Consider the following 22,297-nt stretch of genomic DNA (forward strand, 5'->3'; position numbering starts at 1 on the left):
TTTGCTGCTGTTTAAATATTTAAACTATCTTGTACAGTAGCCAGCGAAGGACAAAGGGCGCTCTCCTCATCTCCAGGCTCTAATACCTTCCGCAGGCCTGTGTTTGGGTGTGATGCTGCCAGCTGCCATAGAAATGTGGAGGAGTTGATGTTACGTGTGTGTGTGTGTGTGTGTGTGTGTGTGTGGTGTGTGTGTGTGTGTGTGTGTGTGTGTGTGTGTGTGTGTGTGTGTGTGTGTGGTGTGTGTGTGTGTGTGTGTGTGTGTGTGTGTGGTGTGTGTGTGTGTGTGTGTGTGTGTGTGTGGTGTGTGTGTGTGTGTGTGTGGGAGAGAGTGTGTGAGAGAGAGAGAGAGACAGAGACAGAGACAGAGAGAGACTTGGACTGTTAAATTAGAAGACAGCTCATGGCTCCAAGAGCAGATATTACAAATCTGTCATTCAGGTAATTATCTTAAAAATAGTTACCCATGATTCTTGAGTGTATGCATCTTAAAATTACAGATTCCAGAGTTGAAAATAATGTGCACATAGTAAGTATCATCTGTTTTTAGACCATTCTAATCTTAGGTTTCTTCAGGGCTGTTTGTCTTTCACCATGTTTCCACTGTTTTCAATAATGACAGAAGCATCATTACCAACAATTTTATTCAACATAAGCAAAGCAAAACTGCCATATTGTAAACAATAAAACTCACAGAAGAAGAATCTGTGTGAAAACATCTGAGGACAATAATCTGAGGTTAAAGAGTATTTAAACATGACAGAAGTCATTGGTTAAGATGCTCAGTCTTTAACTTGAGTAACGGGACAGTGAGTTGGAGAGTTTATACAAATGATCTCCAGTGTAGTCTGTAGTTTTGAATAAAATAAAATAAGATGAAAATGACAAATATACCCTTCTCAGTACTTTTCTTTTAGCCACCATGAGTCAAAGATAAACCTGTTACACCCACAAAACAAGCCAGCTATCTATCCCTGTGCTCAAGTCTTTGACTCATTACAAATTGTTACATTAAAAACAAAACCATAATTTATCTTATATATAAGTATTACTTTTAAAAACCAAAACTGATTCACAAGGTTTTCATGCACCAATGAAACCCTGCTCTTTATGTTGAAGGCAGATCAGAATGATCAACCACATGTAGACAGATAATCTATAGATATATATCTATATAGATCTATATATCTATAGATATATAGATATATATATATATATATATATATATATATATATACTGTACGTATATGTATGTATATATATATATGTATGTATATATATATGTATGTATATATATACATATATATGTATATATATATGTATATAATATGTGGTGTGTGTGTGTGTGTGTGTGTGTGTGTGTGTGTGTGTGTGTGTGTGTGTCCCAGAAATAACACAGTTGTGCTTTCGGTGTAAAACTTTGAGAATTAGGCTCTTAAAGTAAAATACAATATGCTATGACATAAAACAACATTATACAAACACAATTAAGTAAATAAGAATGTAAATATAAAGAGATTGTTTCGTTACAACAAATCAAGTTTACTGGCTTCTCACTTTGCTTTATTTACAGCAGCAAAGATGAATCTCTAGATACCAGACTTGTTCAGCCAAAGCTCTTCGCTGCTGAAAGGATGCCGCGGCGTACAGCAGGACATACTGAGGAGATCCCTCTGTCTAGGCAGGCACATGGAATCATACATCTCTGTATTAAAAACACATGTGTACTTACTAGTTTTGTCATTTCTATTTGGAAAGGATGGGGATTTACAGGCTGCCCCTTTTTTTACTTTTTTAAATAATAAAGAAAAAGATGTCTCCTCTAACAAAAATCACATCTATGAGAAATTGTTTATTTCACTGTTTCAAGTGATGCTACTTCAATGGCACAGTGATATGATTTTAGGTGGTTGGGACTCTGTGGTAATCCTTAATAAAAAAAAAACCTGGTTGACCACTGCAAGACTAAGGATAATGAATGTAGCTACACAATTCAGTATTTTGTATTGTAGTCATATATATTCTATCATTTTCATTTTTACATCAGGTATTACTGCATATTTCCATGAACATTTAGATTTATCTATTTTTTTCATAAGGGCATGAGCTTCACAAATACATTATCTTATTGGCAGTTGTTTCAGATTTGAATCACATGATGCGCGCAGCATAACCGACTTTTCTGATTTTGTTTTTGCATGGTTCCATATTTTCCCTCTTATGCCAATATCAGGCTTGCACATGCCTTAGTGGTGGGCCTTTTTCAGGTGGCAGGTGCACACTGGATGCGCGGAGCTGGTGCTGGGGCTCTGCTGCACCTCCTCCCTGTGCTTGGTCTGCTCTTTGTGCTTGGGCTCCTCTCTCCGCTTTTCCACCTCCTCTGCCTCCCTGACCTTTCTGACGTCCTGGCGAGGCGACGACCTGACGTCTCTTCCCCTCTCTCCCACCAGAGCCTTGGAGGGCACGCGGAGGTGTTTGGGGGAGGCCATGCTCTGAGTCTGGACCCTCTTCACGTGGTCGACGGCGTACGGTCTCTCCTGGATCTCGCTTGAATTTTTGCTTCCGCCTGTTTTGTCGGCCAAAGACTTCTTGTTTGGATGAGGAGGGGGTTTGTAGGCCTCCAGCTTGCTCTTATGACTCATGGCAGAGGCGCAGCAGATGATGAAGACCATGACGATGAGAAGAGAGGTCACGACGATGATGATGAGCAGATTATCCTGCAGGAAGTCCACTACTCGGGTAAAGACGAAGTCCTTCAGGCGTATCATGGTGGTGGTGATGGTGTTGGTGATGGTGTTGGTGAGGGTGGGAGCTCCAGTAGCAGTGGAGATGTGAACAGGTGCTCGAGTGGAGAAAGAGGTTGGAAAAATGAGCTCTAGCTCCGCTTCATCACCACTGCCGTCCATAGATGTGTTGTAGAACAGAGGAGTGGCGTGACACAGTGAGAGCAGGGTCACACAGGTGATGAGAAAAACCAAAAGGGAATTCATCTTCTCTGTCCTGCAACAACAATAATAAATATCTTGAATTTAGGATCCAAAGGGAAAGAATAGTTCCAAATCCAATCCTTTAGGGATCCACTTACACAGTGGCTTGAGACCCCTTAAAGGCCACAGCCTGGAGGTGGTTAGCTTAGCTTAGCAAAAGACTGGAAATGGGGAAACAGCTAGCATGGCTCTGTCCAAATGTTACATAATCCATCAGCACCATAAAGCTCACTAATGAACAATTCTTCCAGTTTGTTTAAAAGTTTTAAAGGGAGTTGTGTGCTGTAACTATATTTTGGCGACCTGCGAACTGTTGCAGTGATTTTCTGGAATCTGCTGGTTGCATGGCAACCTCAAGGTGACACAACTCCAGCTGTAGAGGTGCAGGTAAGGTGTATTTTCTTTTTTAACTTTGGACAGAGCCTGTCTAGCTATGTCCCTGTTTCCACTCTTCATACTAAGCTAATCTACTCGCCACCTGGCTCCAGCTATCTATTTATTGTACAAACATGAGAGTAGTATCAATCTTCCAACTCTCGGCAATAAACCACAATGTTACACAATTTCTTTGCAGTGAAAAATGTCACACTGAGTTCCCAACTGTAAAGATTAAAGAAAAGTCATAAAACATGATTTGTGTTGCAGATCTGTTTTTTCTGACTTCCTATATTTTGAATCATCTCGTAACCCCTTTGATTTTTCTTGGGACCTGTTGATGGGTCTCACCTCTCAGACTGGGAACCACTATACTAACTCGTGTCAAGCAGTCTCTCATGCAACGGACACATGCCGAGAAAAACAATGTTTTTAAGGGCTGTTTCATCTGAAATGTAACTCCAGTATTCAGGTTTTCTAGGCTTTCTGCCATTCCCCATCTTGCACCAGATCTATTTTAGCAGGCAGCAGAGTAACCATTACTTATTTGGGGTGGAGACAGTCAGTTTCTTGCTGAAGGCCTTATAATTTGTAAAGTAGAGGGAGGCCACCCATCCACCACACCAAAGCCAGGAGGAAGCTATATTCCAGGGGGAGCACAGAGGCGTGGGAGACCTGTGGCTGTGGCCTCTATATTTACACCGGGCAGCAGCTGCTGTGCACCAGCCCACGGCAGCACAGACCTGGTGAAGATATTTCTGCTTCCTGGAAAACCTGCATTCACTGACAGGACAACTGACTGACTGAATAAAGTTCCTCGCCCATTACTTTTGTTCCATTATTCTCTATCTGTCCTTCTTCTCAAAGTGAAGTAAGCTTTAACAAAGGAAACCAGTGGTAGAGGGCTCAGTCTGTTGCCATTTAGAATATATAATTACACACTGCTAAGCTGTAAATACAAGTTTCTAATCAGCAGCATGCTATAGTGATCCTACTGCCTCTTCTTATTTACAAAAAACAGTGTGAAACCCCCCTCCCTGTGTGGTCGAACATACATGTACGTATGTACTCTGCTGGACCACATGTAGGCTGGGTCTACATCCTTGGATGTACAGCTATAGGACAGCCCTGCCCCCTAAATCCTCATAATTACAGCCATAAATACACTTCCTGTATTTCACTGCAGGGTCCACATTACCTTCAACTGAAGGCCATCAGACATAACATATGCAATTAATCCATTCTATGACATTTGAGTGCTTAATGTCTCAAACTCTGGACTTTCATTAACAAAAAGGTTTTTCAAACCCAAGGCACTATGTTTTTATGGCAGCATCTTTGAAACAAATAGTTAACAAATTGTTCTAAATGTCTTGGCCATTATTTATTACACTTTTACCTCAAATTCAGACTGACATGTACAGTAGCTTGAATAAGTTTACACACCCATGCTAAAGTTGATTTAAAAGAGGAATAAAAAAAATCTTTTGGAATTTGATCTTAATGCCTTAATTAAAAAAGATTAGGAAAATCCAACCTTTAAAGGACATCCAATTTTCTTTGTGAATGAATGATGTATTTTAAATAAATAAATGTTTTTTTCTTGAAATACAGGGGGCATAGGTATAGACACCACAATGTTAAATTCCCATAGAAGCAGGCAGATGTTTATTTTAAAAGGCCAGTTATTTCATGGTTGAGGATACTATGCATCCTGATAAAGTTCCCTTGGCCTTTGGAATTAAAATAGCCCCCCCCTTAATCATCACACACCCTTCACCATACCTAGAGATAGGCATGGGGAACTTTCTATAAGATCATCTCTCAATGAAAATCAAACCAGCCATTAAGCTAACTGAAATAAAACTATGTCAATCTCTGGGTGTGGTGTAGGGTACGTGGTGATGTGGGGTTATTTCAATTCCAAAGGCCAAGGGAACTGTATCAAGATGCATAGTATCCTGATCCATGAAATAACTGGCCTTTAATAATAAACATCTGCCTGCTTCTATGGGAATTTAACATAGGGGTGTGTATACATCTGCCCCCTGTATTTTTTGTTTTTGGGGTTGTATTCCCTTTATTTTTAGACAGGACAGATATGTATGTGTGAGAGGGGGAGAGAGAGAGGGGGGAGCGACATGCAGCAAAGGGGCCACAGGCCGGACTCGAACCCGGGCCCGCTACGTCGAGGGGCAGGCCTCTATACATGGGCATCCGCACAGACCACTGCGCTATCTGGATGCCCACTGCCCCCTGTATTTTAAGGAAGAACATTTATTTATTTACCATACATTAATCATTCACAAAAAAAATTGGTGCCCTTAAAAGATTGGATTTTCCAATTGTTTTAAAATTAAGGCATTAAGATCAATTTCCAAAAGATATTTTTTATTCCTGTTTTAAATCAACTTTAGCATGGGTGTGTAAACTTATTGTAACCTCTGTAGCTTTTTTTTTGGACAAGTTGGAGTTTTGACCATAAAATTAAAATAAGTGTAAGCATTTTTTAACAATGCTCGCAAAGACAACATAGATTTGCAAAGATGGAGCCACTGGCAGAGTTTAGACCATCTCAAAACATATTCTTACATGTAACACACAACAACACATGTCTACACTCGGTCACCTCCAGGTCTTGGCATTAAGACTAAAAAAATACTCAAGATTAACAATGATTACATCATCGACAATTTAAATAGAAACATTGGTGTTAGCAGGATTGACAGAAGCATACAGATCTTGAATACCTGAATAAAAGTAAAGTAGCAATACAACAATGTAAAATATATTCCATTACAAGGGAAACCCTGCATCTTAATTAATTAAAATGAAGTATTATAAGAAAAATGTACTAAAAGTACCAAAAGCAGAAGTACTTTTAATGCAAAAAAATAGTTGGCTGTTATCAGTTGTCACATAATATTATTTTTTAAAATATTACACACTTGTGGGGTTAAAACTAATTTTAACTACTTTATATTTGGTTGGGTAGTTTAATCTGTAACAATGCACCATACAAACTCCAATGTAACTGTAACTATTATTGACATGTAATGGATTATAAAGTTGATATTCCTCCCTGAAATGTAATGACATAGAAGTATGAAGTAGCATAAAATTGAAATACTAAAGTGAAGTACAAGTAGCTTAAAATTCGTCTGGGAGTGCTCTCCTGTTACTCGGTTCTGGAACAATATTGCATCCAAAATTTCCGCCTTGATTAATGTGACTGCCTGTTAGTGTTGACGTCTTGATTCTCAATGACCTGTCAGACTTTCAGCTCTCTGGGACTCAGAAACGTGCTGCATTTGCTGGACTTCCAGCTGCCAAGAAGATGACGACCTGTCTATCCACGCAGGGACCAGTGCGCACCTGGACGCGGTGGAGATGGAGCTCTCCACGCGCCAGGAAAGACTCTGGAAACTTGGCTGGACGTGGCTGAGGCTGTGACGTCCGGGCTGTAGCCGTGTTTGGTTTCTTATCTTGTCTCTGTCTGTGCATATGTCTGTTTGTGTTTGTGTTTAGGTGGGTCTGTTTCTGCGTTTGTTGCTTTTGTCTCCCTCTCTCCCGTCTTTCCTTTCTATGATCTATTTTTTTTTTCTTTTCTTCTTTCTTTCTGGCCCTGGGACGCGTTCTCTATCTCAGTGGATTGTTTGTAATTGTTTGCAGCTCTTTACTTTTCCAAAACAAGTTTAAAAAACATTTGAACACAAAAAAAGTATCTTTAAATTCCAGTATTTGATTAAATGTACTTAGTTACATTCCCCCACTACATGTCAGTTTTATAAACTAACTTTGAAGAACATGAACCAAATGGATCAGCAGATTTGAAAGTTGACTCAATCTGGCTGTATCTTTTTACTTTCTTGGTAACACCCACTTTAAATTCTTTACAAATATAGATATATATACTTACAGAATGGGTTATCCTGGGTTAATCTTCTGAACAGCAAAACAGTGCAGAAGACAGAGATAAAGGGGAGAATGAGAGAAAAGTAAGAGTGAAAGAGAGTTCCCTCCCTGTGGAGTTATACTGACTGTTTTTCTTTTTTACTAAGCCCTAAAAAGTCAGCTCACTGCGAAATGATGTCCATCCCTCTATTTTCAGCTTCTCCTCCCTCTTTCTAGACCTCCCACACCCATTCTTCATCCTCCTGCACTCATGGCGCATCCATTTAGGATTGAAGCTTTTCTGAATTATGAGAGAGGGAACAGCCATGTAGAAGTGATTCTGTACATGTTATGCAAGGGATGCTGAATGTTAAACAGTCCCTGGATAAGGGTCTTTATTTTGTATGAAAGTGTAATTCACCACAAAACTCAGCCTGAGCTAGAAACTCACTGCAAATATGCAGTCAGTACATGAGTCCCATGTTTAAGGGAATGGGTATTTCTGTACTTGGCGGGGCGAGTCCCAAGACTCCTCTGCCTCCCACTGAGTCCTCTCTAATTTACTCCCCGTTGATTACAGCCTGTCTCTTATAGGGCACACAAGACCAGCGCAGAGAAAGCAGCCCCTTTCATCCCCAAACACATGTACAGAGCGAACATATAAACTGCATGGTCTTTTAGCAGCACTTATCTCTGGATAGGCCTACATCTCTAACTATGCAGGGTGTCTATTTAAGGCTGCTGATGCCGGCTTTCTGCTTTATTTTGACATATGGTGTGAGATGTTGATATTACAACTGGTCAGCATGACATTTTGTGAAAAAGGTAGCAATTATCCAGGTTCAAGACGCAATAAAGAAATTAGAGAGAGATTCTTCAGACTGTTTCTTTGTGACTTACAACAGTTCTTCTTGGTGGCTCAAACACAGTAGAACTACAGCTGTAGTACACTCCATTCACAATCTACTTACAGGCATCTATTGTACAGTCCCTGACAAAAGTCTTGTCACTTATCTATTTTGTAGAAACACCTGCTACGGTGTAAGAAGGAGAGGTACCGCAGGTCCTTCATCCCGGCCGCTGTCAGACTCTACAACACCTGCTCTACCTGATAGTGTTGTAGTTTCTGTTCCTGTTTTTCTCCCATCTACATCACACACTTTCTGTTTATCTTTAATATTGGTATTTATATTATTTTATTACAAGTACTTACTTTTCAATATTTATGGTCTCAGGTTAATATAATTTAAATTATGCTACCGACTCTTGCTTCTTTGCTCTAATTACACATTCAACTTAACTTAATTTTTAACGTCACTTACACCGCAATATTGTTTCTCTTATCATGGCAACCGCACTTTAAAATTCCTTTTGTTTGACGGCATTTTACTTACTCAGTCTACCATATTTTCATTGTCTATTTCTTGCCTGTATTTCTTGCCTTGTATTTCTTTCGTGCTTACTTGTTTGTGTGTTATTGTTTTGTTTTTTAGTTTTTTGCTGTTGCTGCTATGCTGCTACTTGTAACAACAGAATTTCCCCATCGTGGGATAAATAAAGTATAATCTAATCTATTAACCTTACTTTTAATTAATCAATTGGTGTAAGAAATAGCTCATATGAAAAGCTAAAACCCTCCCAAATGATGTTCAATGCACTGAAATAAATTAGTTGCACTGAAACAAGATTTATCATTTAAACAAGACAGAAAGGTCAAATTTTGGCAAGACAAAAGTTTTGTCGCCTATACAGAAATTGAACAAATTTACTGCAAATACTAAAATATGTCAGCAAATTAAATAGCGGTGCTGTGAGATTCAAATTTAATATCTTGTATGACTTCCATGAGCTTGAAGGACTGCATCCATGCGGTTTGGCAAGGATTCATACAATGTATTGATGAAGTCATCAGGAATAGCTAGGAAAGCAGTCTTGCATGCCTCCCAGAGTTCATCAATATTCTTTGGTCTGGTCTTCCATGCTTCCTCTTTCATCCTACCCCACATGCTCAATGATGTTCATGTCTGGTGACTGGGCCGGCCAATCCTGGAGCATCTTGATCTTCTTCGCCTTGAGGAACTTTGAAGTGGAGATGGAAGTATGCGATGGAGCACCATCCTGCTGCAGAATTTGGCCTCTTTTATGGTTGGAAATATAAGAGGTAGCTAAGATTTCTTGGTATTTGAGACTATTGATGTTGCCTTCCACCCTGAAGATCTCTCGCACACCCCCATACTGGATGTAACCCCAGACCATGATTTTTCCGCCACCAAACTTCACTGTTTTCTGGGTGAATCTTGGATCCATGCGGGCTCCAGTAGGTCTCCTGCAGTATTTGCGGCAACTGTGGTGTAATTCGACAGAAGATTCATCTGAAAAATCCACTTTCTTCCACTTCTCCAGCGTCCATCCTTTTAGCAGGCTGTGGGCCTTGGCAAATGCCACACGGTTTTTCAATTGTCTTTTGTTTAGTGCTGGCTTCTGGGCACTGATTCGACCATGGAGGCCATTTCGAGACAGAATCCAACAAACCGTTCTGGTTGACACAGGGACTTCAGGGGACCAGGTCTGGTGGAGCTCTGCTGCAGTGGAAAATGGGCTGGCCTTGGATGTTCCAGCCAACAAACGGTCCTCTTGAGCAGTTGTCTTGCGGGGTCTGCCTGACCTGGGCTTGTCAAAAACATCTCCAGTATCTTCAAATGTTTTATTTATCCTCTGTACTTGACGCTGAGACACATTGAAGGTGTCTGCCACATCAGCAGTGGATCTGGTCTTCAGCCTCTTGATAATCAAAACTTTAGTCTCAGGGTGAATCTTAGGCCTGTTTGCAGAGGTCTAGTTGCAGTTGATGTGAAGGTCTAGTGTACTGGGGTTGTTTTTATACACACCTGAGACCTAATTGATCCGTTATTAGTCACAGGTGAAGCTCATATGACAAGGCGACAACACTTATGTCTTTGCAAAAATTGACTCAATGGGCTTTACCAAGCTGTGAATATTAGAATACTTTGACAGTTTCTTTTTGCACTGAAACATTATTACAGAAGCTGTTGGGATTAAAATGAGCCATTTCTTGTAAATAAATCTTGATTAGAAATACATTTCAGCGGCACTTCAGGTCAATTTGTACACAAGCGACAAGACTTTTGTCAGGGACTGTATAACTGTTCTCCAGTACAGTTTGGGCAGGTCAATACAAGAGAATAGCAATATTCCAATTAAAGAACATATTTAGTTTTGAAAACAGATTTTAATCCAACCTTTAACATGATAAGGCTGGCAAAATCATCAAATTCTATAAAAATAAAATAAAAAACAAAACACTAAAACCTGACATGACTTGATCCTAAGCTATATAAATAGTATTTTCTGCGTAGCCAAAGCCTGATATTGCTTATTCCTGTGCCATAGAGTGGCAGTTGTCCTAAAATATAAGACACATGTAAGGTCCTCACTGTTGCACTAGTGGTATCCCAAACTTTTTCCAGTCCTGTACCTTCAAACTTTCAGCCTCAGCACGCCTTCATACCCCCATCCCTGCACACTTACATGATTTCTCCACACGTACCTGCTATGTCACTTTAAGCTCCTGTTCGGGAACTAGATCCTCAGCGGACATGTTTTGCCTTTGAATTAAAATGGGCACTGTGGTTTATTTTGTGTTAATCAGAGATACACGGTCCGGCTCCTGTAAATACTCACTACTAGCCCCACTACTAGTATTAATCTGCAGCTGGAAATAATCCCTAATAATCACACTATTTCCTCCTGTTTGATGGAGGATTCCTGAAACCAACAGTTCTCAACCATTTAAAGATTACACACAATTACACAATATAGTGGCTATCCATTTAAAAAAAAAAAAAAAAAGTCTTCAAAAAGGAACACATTGGACATGCTGAGGATGAAGGTTCCAGAGACACAAACACATTGTTGGTTTTGAACTTTTGTTGGGTTTGTTAACAAGAAAAATATAGGCTAACGGCATCCTTATCCTTTAAAGAGTTTGAAAACATCATTTCCTGTATTGCTCTTGTTTCAGATTTGTTGTCCTCAAACTGTGGACTTTAACTTGCCTGAGAGGCTCGGATCTTTCAGTTAAAAACCTTCTAGTAAAAGATGACAAATCTCAGTAATGTAAAAATAGAAAAAGATACAATGAGGCCATTTTAAAAATTGTTTATTATTTTTCTTATAATCAATGTTTGATACTTGAAGCAAGAATAATGAACAAAACTGCTGAGCAGACCAACATGAGGCTTAATCCTGGTTCGTTTGTCAGATTCTTTCTTCTATTCATGACCCCCGATTTGCTTTTCTCATTATGCATTATAGCAAGGTGCAGGGAACACAGACAAAAGGGAAACATTTAAAACCCACCTCCCACACAAATACCCTCTTCAGCACAACCACAGAACAAAAATGAAATAAAACTTTTAAAAAAATACAGAAAATATGGTCGTTATTTACGCAGCTTTCACTCAGTTTTCTAGACCTAAATTACAAACATACATCTGCACATTTCTCCAACCTACAGTGTCCCTTTGGATCTCTATTCACTACTCCTCAAAGCTTCAACCGCTCTCTGCCAACAGTGCTATAAAGAATGGCCGTCCGATATACAAGATAGGGCAGTATCATTTGTGTCAGACACACATTTCTGTAGCACTCTTCCAGATTTCCCGTCACTAATATTCTACGACTCACTGCTCTAATTGCATCTCAAAGCCACGATGACTCAAAAGGCTGCTGACAGCTTCTCAGTTTGACATCATTTTTGAAGATGTTTTGAATACCCGTACAAAGGTGAAATTGTCAAAATGTCAGGGGCACATTGCTTAATTACAAACCCTGACCACTAATGCTGTCTGGTGTGTTGTGGTATGGATCGACAGGACTTCATGACGTCATTCAGGTGGCTGACGCAGTACGTTAGGAGCAGGGTCCTTGCAACATAGTGTTTGTACCGAGTGTAGCACCTTAAAGTGGTTTAAAATCTGGGCACCTATTGACTCTTCCATGTACTACACCAATCTATTCTCACAACACTCCCCTACAAACACTTCCATGGTCACCTCTATGGCACTTCCAGGTCTTTACAGTGGTAACAAATATCGAAGGCAAACAACAGACTGAACTACTCCCCGTCTCAGCTTCCCACTGGAAAACAAAACGAAAACACGAGAGTCGGTCTGATCAAAACATCCCAGACCGGACAATTCAATGGTTCCTTAATTTTGTGATAACTATACTGACCAGGGGCATCTGGGGGGGGGGGGGGGGGGGGGGGGGGGCATAAAAAGTGGAAGTACTTAGAGGGATATAAGCACAGCTGAAACAAAAACGGCTAACATTAACTGTGAAGCAATAAGCCAACTATTTAATTTATCCAAGTTAGAGGCAAGTCTTGGACATCCCCTTCCCCCCCCAAAAAGAAAAATCAAGAACATCCATATTGACAGGTACCCAAAAGACCAAAGACATGAGGCACATATTCACAATCTAGGCCTTTAAGGTCTATCATGAACAGTTTCTGTAGCAATCTCCAGTTTCATCACCAGAAGGTTTTAAATAGTCCAGATCATGTGATTACTTGGTGTCATTTCATGTCAATTCCTGCTTAGTTTGTACAAAAAAAATACAGATCTGAGATGGCGTTGAATGCAAAGGAACAGTGACATGGAAATACTCCCACTACACTTGACTGTACTTGTGATTTGAGCAAAGACCGTGGCTACTGAACACGGATGTAGCTGACCGAGCCTCTCACACAAACATAGCACAGCTGAGGTTGAAAAATAAACAAATTTGGTCTTTTCATGGGCAGCACATAGATGTCACTATAACAACCAACCAGTGCAACCGAGTCACTACAGTAGAGCGTTCGCAGAAGGAGGACCTTTTTAGAAAGAGTATTTCTTGAAACCAAGAACTGCCAATGAGATTTATGGAATGTGTTTGTCATTTTTCCAATAAGCACACAGTGCATGTTAATGAAGCAAGACAGAAAGGAATGCATGTTTATGTGGACTATTGTCCACAGTCAGAAAGACGAGAAGTGACAGGAATGAAAAGGAAAGGCAGAAAGCAAGAGTAAATTTGTGCAGATTCAACACAGATGGCGGAAGTTGTCATACATGTAATGTCTGAGTGCTTGGTGTAGACTGTGGCAGCTAAATGGGACTTCAATCTAATTTGTTTTTGCTCCTACTTACAGTTTGAGATGTCAATCTCCCTAGCCATCCAACTTATTTAAATGATTTTAATTTCATAGTGAATTATTAATGATCTCCTTACATAACTACTGCACAGAGGGTCCCCGTTTGCATTTTGACTCTTCCCACAAAGAGAGAAAGAAATACTGTTACGGAGGTGTAAACAAATGGTGAAATTTGGCAACATTATAATTTTGGCTTATAGTAACATGAAACACTGATACCTACTTAAAACTAAAATTGGGATATCTGATGGCAAATGTGGACTATTGATATTGGAATTGTCTTGGTCACACTGTACTTCTAAAAATGCAAAGGAAAATGCAAAAAAAAACGCTTTCATACAAGGAGACAAAATAAAAACTGCCACACAAAAGGAATGGAGTCCTTTGTCACCAAAAACCAAAGAGTATGTTCTGCTAAATTTGTCACATGTCCTTTTTCCACCTGTGTTAAACTGAGGGTCGGGGGGCTGGCTAAGAAAAAGTTCATCTGGAATGTTGCTAGGGGTCATTGCTAGGCAGGCCCTCAGACGAAACACTGTCATTGAGATAGGCAGTGACTGGCCCCGCCCACCCCCCAGCCAATGGAACGTCCTGAATTGTAGCGGTTTGGGTACAGGGTCGCTATATGGCAATTTTGGACATTTGATCTTCAAGTTTGATGATTCGCTTCTCCTGACTGCTGACCAGGTCCTTGAGGGATTTGATTTCTTTCAAGATCTCCTCCAACTTGGCTTCAGATTTCTGTTGGAGACACAAAGAGACGAGTGAGACTATTTGGCATCTTTGTACACATTTCTCTACGTGCAACAACCGCCCTGCTGTGAAACAATCAATAACTGGGTTTGAACCAATGTCAGACCTAAGGCACATCGCAAAATCTTCCCAAAATCTTTCCATCTTAAAGTCACTACCTAAAGCCTTGGACTGTATATGCCATGTGGCAGGATCTGGTACTCTGAGGGTTAACATGTTTTGCCAGTGGGCTGTGATTACAGAGCAGGACTGCAGAGACACACACAGGCTGGGTCCCAGGCGAGGGGCTGTGTTGTGGGTGAGGTGCGGCAGGACGCCCAGAGAAGCAGGCGCCCAGAGCATCAACAGACCCCTCGGTTTGTGGGACAGCGAGTGGGTTGAACAACATCTACAAACCACCTTGTGAAGACTGCAAGTATCTGTCTTGCTTTGAACCCATACAGTTGGTTTGCTTAACACTCTGAGCCCCAGAGAGGTAGCTACACAGACATGAAACCAGTGGTGAGGTGCACTAATGACTGGGATGGAGGTGGCGGTCAGGCGTCAGACAGACTGATGTCTGATGATGTCTGAGTGACAAGGCTGGCTGGGCAAGATATTCATATTGACTGTTCAACATCCAGCATCCTAATCATGTGAAGGATTGTCTGGTGGGGTAGACAAGACGTCTTTGTTCTTAGTGTTTTATATACATTGTTGTGTTCTTTAGATAAATAATTAAATTTTCACTTGGACTCCCCAATACCATGCCGTCTAGAGCTGAATCAATTAGGAGAATAATCAACAAATTAATTAACTTCTTCTTAATGGATAGTGTGATCCATATCGGAAGAAAATCTGTTTCATATTTGTGCAGCTCTACTTGTGGAAACTGGACTAATGTAATTCTGGGCTTCATTTATCAGACACTCTGGAGATCTTAGAAAAAGCAAATACTCACAATCACTGGAGTTGGGGAGGCAGACTTGTTGGCAGGGCTTGAGTTCTCTGAGTTCTTGGTCACCTTGCTGTCCAAAATGTTCTTTTTGACCACCTTGAATTCGCGGTGCTTGCCCTGGACGTAGCCATTCTTGAGGGAGATGAGGATGGGGTCTCCATTCTTGCCATCAAACCACTCCTCGGCCTCCAGGGCAGGGTCGGGTCCAGATGTGTCTGGGTACAAATCGTCCTGGAACAGGTCCGACTGACGGGGAAGGACAAAGCGACAAGCTGTGAGGAAAACTCTGTAACGAGCACATTATAAGACAAGGCCTCACTCGGCTGCCTGCGATTCAACATGAGGTCTGATAGCAGTGTGCGTTTAGGACGAGGACTCACCTTTCTTGGTACAGTCATCACGATGGGCTCACACTTCCTTTCATGCAGTTTATAGAACCTGACAACATACAAATTCGGAACAATTCCCCATAACTCAATTCATTATGAAACAACAAAGGCAACAAATGTGTTTCAGCACAGATTACTGTGGACTCTACCAATTTACAGTTATGTCACAATCATGTTGTGCCTCCATGTGGTGAAGATAGGAACTCCACATTATCTCTGACTGACCAAAATCAAAATGCAAACCAAATTCTGGTGTTAGAGATGATGATGATTAGCCATCCAACTTAGCATACCTCGCAATTTCGCACTTATTGACATCAAGTCCCCTCTTGGGCATGTAGCCCATGCCCCTCTGGGGCTCCTTTGTGGCAAAGGTGCTGAGGAAATGAACATACGGAGCCTCGTCTGTGATTTCAAAGTAACGGATGCTGCTGTCACCCTGTCAAGAAATAAAGAAGGGTTTTACTTCTAAATTCAGAAATGTGGAAATTAAACTATCAAGTGCGCAAAAAGGGAACTTACCTTCCCGCAGAGGTAAACAATGCTGGTGTCTGGATCATAGAAGGGCAAGAGCACGCCGTTGCTGGTGTCCATCTCATTAACAGTCATGGGCTCCTCCATGTTATCCTGAAGGAAAAAAAATTAATTGATTGATTAATTAGTTCTGTTGGAGAGACTAAGAATACAGAAACAGTGCAAAGAAAAAAAAGGTAATGCCTTCAAAAAACAGGTTCAAGTTGTTAGCCTTTGCGGTTGTACTATCAATAGCTTTGAATATGTAGAAGATTTCTTAGTACTAAAGTTGTGAATGTGGTGTTTATTTTTTGTGTGTACCTTAATCATTCACATACAGTACACTTCAATCAATCTAAAGACTGTGGTAGAAATGTGGTAGATTTACATTTCACATTAATTGATAATATAATATAATAGTGTAATATGTAGAACCCATAATCACTGAACCAATGAAGTGCAATCAGCATACATGAAGCAGCTTACCGTGTTCCAGAGGGCGAGCTGTCTCTCACTCATGCGACTGAAGCCTGTGGTCAGGACGTTGCCATCAGCCAGGAAAATGGCCCTCATGGGTCGAGCGCCCTCATGTGCCTTCTCCTTCTCCTGCGAGGTGTAGTTTACAGGTCAACACATGTGCCCTAGTCACGATTTCCTGGGTGATTTATTATTTTGCCTACTTTTACATTTTTCATTTAATGTAAGCTCTACTTTGAACAAAATGGTTTGTGTTGCCACTTATCTTAGATTAAACTTAATTGTTTTCACTTGTTTGATCCTAGGGTGAGAGTCTGCTATGCTGTAATGAACTTAAATCCAGTGATAATTCAGTGTCATACTCAATTTTAATGGAACAACGTTGCTGAACCCACACCTTAAAACCGAAGCAGTCCAACTACCTGCAACCCCATCTTGCTGCACCAAATTTAATATTAACCTCTCATAAACTACAACGGAATATAAAAAGAGAAAATTGCACAACAAAGAAATCTTTGAAGACTGCTTACAGCAACAATCGCCTCCTTGCGGGGATCAATGACACGGATGGTCTTGTCCTTGCAGGCAGTGCAGATAAGGCTGCCGTTGCGGTTCCAGGTCACGTTGAAAATGACATCAGGGTGCATGTCCTCAAGGCGGATCATAGCCTCTCCTGTGCCCACGTTCCAGATGTAAATCTGGTTGTCACAACCTGACGAGAGTGAAGTAAAAGGTGAGCAGGACAGCGGCACATTCAAGTCAGACGCAATATTCTGTCTTTGAGGCAGCTGCCACCATGATTACATTTCTGCTAGTTTTGTAGATTTAGGGACAGGGAGAGATCCTTTACCTGCACTAAGAAGGACGTTGCGTGCTGTTGGGTGCCATGTGATGATGCCAACGCGCTTGGAGTGGCCCTCCAGTACCACCAATGGCTCAGACATGGAAGTGACAAGGCCATTCTCAGGAATCTGCCACACCTGTGGGGGACATGGACAGGATCGAGGTCAGGAACAGACAATGAAGCTTGCTGGAGAGACAATAATTTTTACCCTCGTATTTAACCACATTATAAATTCTCAAAGATTCAACTGTGACTCTGTCAACCCCACCCTACCAACTGTATTAATGCACGGATGACTCCAATCCATGGTAGTTACAACAAGGAACCTGAGGGAGGCAGCAGTGACTAAGAGTGCAGTTGCCAAAAGCAGCATATGATTTAGTGACCGATGGGATCTACAATCAAATGTGGCTAAATACAGTGAGGTTTGTTATTACATTAAAATAGTACAATACAGATCCTTCTAATAATAATCTTCTAAGTGGTATTTAAAAAAGAAATATTACCGTATAGGTAATGTCCATCAGTTACCTCAGTTTTTGTCTGCATTGTGTGTGTGGTTTTGTTTTACACAACCGCAGAAATGTTTTTTTCCCCCTTTTCTTTTACAACAACTTAAGTTACTTGTGTCAAAGGGCATTTCGAGAAAAACCTTAATATTTGTAGACATGTTTTATGTTTAGGTAACAAAAAAGTTGCAAGTTTTCCTGTTGCTAGAAAAAAACACACATGTATATTTTATATATTCTATTGCTTCACATTTTCTGTGACACCAAGCCATGTATGAATGAAGCATCGCTTTTCCATTGTTAAGCGCTACCTCTGTAGTCTCCATCTGTTCAAACCTTCCTTCTTAACATGCTAATTTTTGAGTTCTGTATGCTCACGTTTTAAACAACTGGTTAACATGCAGTGAGTTGATCTCCACTATGAACCTCATGTCATGTGACAATTAAAATCCATTCTTTATTGTAAAAAAACTTGCCACATCATGGTGCATATCCTTACCAGTCTACCGTTATGCCGCCCACTTCCCCCTGTACTAAACATTACCAAGAGTCAGTTTAGGCTGTGAGCTTTTCCTTCAAAGATCAAATGCTATGAAGAGAGGAACCATTGATGGTTCCTCCAGGGTTTAACAGGAAGTCAGCAATTTCAGGTGAGGAAGTGGTAGCAGCAAAAGTAAACAGGCAGCACACCAATCTCAGCCCTTCACGGCCCATATAAGGACATATGAAGGAAAGAACAACTACAGTCTCAAAAAAGTCGGTGACCTCAGCTCAATAAACAGCTAAATCATTCCACAGCTCTGATTCCTACAACACATATTTGAGTCTAATCTAATCCAGAGGGTAAGGTCTGCACCCATCCCTGAGTTACAACACCCCGGCCTTCGCAATAAAAGCATGTTGTTTCTTGTTACTTATTAGCTCAATAACGTCTGTTGCATTTTCCCCAATTAAGAGGTCTGAGTTCAGGTGTAAATCGTGTGTCAAACCTTACCATCACGGTGCAGTCCTCAGAGCCGCTGGCGATGACATGATCATTGTGAGGGCACCAGTCAATGTCTAACACCGGCCCTGTGTGACCACACACTGTGGGGTAGGCTTTGTCAATGCGTCCCGTCTGTAAAGACAAAAGATAACCAACACAGAGTAATGCGATTAGTCTTGGTCCGGTCCTGATCAGAGAACACCGTTTATGCTAGATGAGTGAGAATGTTTTGAAACAGATTAATTACAGTATCATCCTAAATCCCACATGCAAAATTAAGCACACAGACACATGGTGCTTTAACATAGTCAAAATTAAATTAGACACAGCAAGAGCAGAGAATCAGAACTGAGGGGCAACACGGCAGAATCCACTGCACGTCAATCAAAAAATACACTGATTTTGTTGGTGTGGCAAAACGCTTCAATGTAATAAAATAATATTTTTGTAATTTGAGGATTTGGAAGTCTCTTTAATAAAGTGATGAGATGAGTGCATTCAAAGAAACCCAAACACATGAATAGTTCGAAATGTTTGGAGACAGAACAAATCATACTGGAAATGAGTTTTGGATTTGATTAGCCAAGTTCTGAAGACTTAAAAAAAACAACAACACTTTTTTAGTCTTCTAAAATGTCCGAACAAACCTAAATGCCCAATGCTAGAGAATAACCAGCCTTGGTTTGTCACTCCATCACTGAGGCAAAAAAAGCTAGGGTGTTATTGGTGTTACATCAAGCAAACAGATTAGATTTAGCCCCTACTGGACCATCAACAGTAGTTGTGATGCCATACAGTAGACCAATGCCAAGAGATGCTTAGTTTTTCACAGCATCTCCTTACTTTAAAACAGTAACTATGTATCAAACACTAAACTGTGTCCTTTACATCAGTGATTCCCGAAGTGGGGGTCGCGAGCCAGAGAGGGGGGGTCGCGAGTTGATTTCCAGAAATAAAATAAAAATTTAAAAACGATTAGAAATAGCATGTTAGCCATGATTTTAACACAAGATAAAACTAGTGGATAAATTTAAAATAAAACCAAGCAACTAAATAAAAAGGGAACAGCTGTTTTGATTTTCTTTCTTTCCGAGTAGCGGTCTCCAACATTAACACTACAACTGCCGGGATTCCAAAAGTACTGGAACCGCAAGACTCTAAACTCTATAATCTGTCATGATAAATACCTAATTGCAATTTTAATGCAGGTACTGTGTTAGGATATCTTTAGAAAAACGAAATAACACCAAAATGTACAATTTAACGTGTTTAATTACACTTGAGTTGCCCAGGTGCTTCAATAACTCATAACATGGCATAGTAGTAAAACGTAATTATTCCATTCACATCTGAAAAATATGGTATGTAAACATGCAAATAACACCTAAAAGTATTTTCTTTGAACATTTATAACCTAACCTAACCTGTCACTGCCTCCGTGTTGGTGTCTGCCGTAGTGCGCATTGCTCCTCGGACCGCGTCCCCCCCACCCCGGGGTTCGGACCGCGCCCCGCTCCCTTTCCTCCTCTAAACTCGTGTCTCAGCTCCTCTGCCAGTTGCTGCCTGAACTTCCTCCAGACAATGTCCCTGCTGGTGCACTCCTTGGAGAGGATGTGATGATTCCAGCCAGTTTGAGGATGTATAAAGTTGTATAAACACGTAGGCAGCCCCCGGCCATCTAGCTCCGTGTCCCGCTCCTTCCACAGAGCGAGCGCCCGGCGCTGCCTCCTGGTCCAGAACGGAGTCCATCCCCGCCGTACTCACGGTGGTAGCAGCGTTACCAACCCGGGCTTTACCTTCGCCCCATCGCTGATGCCCACAGTTGTTACTCCAGACCGATTAAAACCAACACCACGAAATGCCGAATACTGTAAGGCCGAAATAGGTAAAAGGGATTTTTCTTTTTTTTGGCCTAGTGTGTAATGTATATAAAAACTATTTTAAATTAAAATATAGAGCTTTTTAACTTGCTGTGCTCCAAACATACTGCACATCCACCTCATTAGGTGAGATTAAGTTCAAATTAAAGTAATGAGTAAATTACTGTAGAATAATGTCATGGCTGTTGTGTTATTTTGTGTTGTCAATATGCTCATGTTTGGATACGCCTGTAGTGCGTGCGCGGTTGCGCGCAATGTTTATAGTGGGGGGGGGGGGGGGGGGGGGGGGTCGCGAGTCACTTGCACCGTTACTTTGGGGGTCGCGGGCTGAAAGTTTTGGGAACCCCTGCTTTACATAACCTGCTTATAGAACTAATGGACCATGCACACGCACACTTCCTAAAATCAGCCTGCTGCTGGCTCTGCATGTGAGGAGCTGATGAGCCAGGAGATGCAGGTGCTCTCTCTCCATGGCAAGGTGACTTGACAAACCAATGCTGTGGTGAATGGGTGTCTGAGACACACCTAGTCTGTGTTGACTTCAAGTACCACCACAGGACCGGAGAGATGATGTCAGTTACTGTGGAAAGAGTCCTGCTGCAACAGCCCTATTTAAAGCATTATGGCTTTCCAAATACAAAAAAAGAAAAGACTCACTCACTGCCCACAGCTATTCTGCCATTATACCTTGAGAAGAGTCACTAAAGAAAGAAAAACTAAGAATTGTGTATTCAGTAATGTGTAAGAGGTAGAAGCAAAACTTACTTAAACTTCATGAGAACGTAACTTGGAGCAAGTACTAATGTTCCTTTTTTTTTTTTAAGCAAGTACTAATGTTGATCCAAACAATAGATGCTAGCATGCATGCACACAGTATGCTTAAGGGATTTACAATGACTGTACATAACACGTTTTTGACCAAAAGAAGCACTACATTTGACAGGCCAGATGACCCTTTTCCACTAACTCCAATCCACTGTTTTCTGCAACTGCATGTCATATAATTGCTTGTCATATAATTGCTTGCTTTTTAAGACTGGCCCGCAAAAAGCAGGGCTACTGGTGTGAGTAAAGTGACAGTCTCAAAGTTCCAAAGAGAACCAGCTCACCCCAAATATGACAATATGGCTTATGTAGCCAAATGATTTCATGTGATTTAAAGCTTTCAAAAAAAGGACACAACTGTGAGAGAGACGAAAACAGAGTGCAGTAAATTGTCCTTTCAGCCTCTTAGTGCATTTCACTGTCTGCAGCACAGTATGGTAATGTTCAGACTTTCAAAAGAGCAGCAAATAAGACAAATATTAATGTATCCAGTTTAACAGCAAACAGTTACTGACACACTAACTGTTTAATTGAAAATGTGACATTTGTTATAGGAGGGTGTATCTTTAAATAGTTTGGGATTTTGGTTTAAAAATTAAAAAAAAAAAAAAAAAAAAAGAAGCAAGAAGAGGAACGTGGTCTGGGTCTTAAACGGACAGTCCAGTCCTGGCATTCTTGCTGTTAAGACATTTCCCTGCTGTTGCTGCTGC

The 22,297-nt window shown here is 40.8% G+C and overlaps 2 protein-coding genes across 4 annotated transcripts in view; both read right to left on the reverse strand.

Annotated features, from left to right (window-relative positions):
- Positions 1-626: 626 nt before the first annotated feature.
- On the reverse strand, positions 627-8,236 carry tmem119a (transmembrane protein 119a). Its single transcript, XM_032515171.1, has 2 exons — positions 7,281-8,236; positions 627-2,999 (listed from the first exon to the last, which is right to left on the reverse strand). Exon 2 carries the CDS (start codon positions 2,987-2,989, stop codon positions 2,246-2,248), a length of 744 nt encoding a protein of 247 aa, XP_032371062.1. The 5' UTR covers positions 2,990-2,999; positions 7,281-8,236; the 3' UTR covers positions 627-2,245.
- Positions 8,237-11,418: 3,182 nt separating this feature from the next.
- coro1ca (coronin, actin binding protein, 1Ca) overlaps positions 11,419-22,297 on the reverse strand; it is a 35,347-nt gene continuing 24,468 nt past the window's right edge. For all 3 annotated transcript variants that reach the window (XM_032515168.1, XM_032515169.1, XM_032515170.1), the window contains 9 exons: positions 18,892-19,014; positions 17,395-17,524; positions 17,075-17,256; positions 16,554-16,673; positions 16,077-16,181; positions 15,848-15,993; positions 15,546-15,603; positions 15,169-15,411; positions 11,419-14,216 (listed from right to left, as the gene is read on the reverse strand). In XM_032515168.1, coding sequence (XP_032371059.1) covers positions 14,097-14,216; positions 15,169-15,411; positions 15,546-15,603; positions 15,848-15,993; positions 16,077-16,181; positions 16,554-16,673; positions 17,075-17,256; positions 17,395-17,524; positions 18,892-19,014 — 1,227 coding nt within the window. In that variant the 3' untranslated portion in view covers positions 11,419-14,096. The remainder of the gene's footprint in view (positions 14,217-15,168; positions 15,412-15,545; positions 15,604-15,847; positions 15,994-16,076; positions 16,182-16,553; positions 16,674-17,074; positions 17,257-17,394; positions 17,525-18,891; positions 19,015-22,297) is intronic.

Source organism: Etheostoma spectabile, chromosome 5 (genome assembly GCF_008692095.1).
Source record: "Etheostoma spectabile isolate EspeVRDwgs_2016 chromosome 5, UIUC_Espe_1.0, whole genome shotgun sequence".
Lineage (NCBI taxonomy): Eukaryota > Metazoa > Chordata > Actinopteri > Perciformes > Percidae > Etheostoma > Etheostoma spectabile.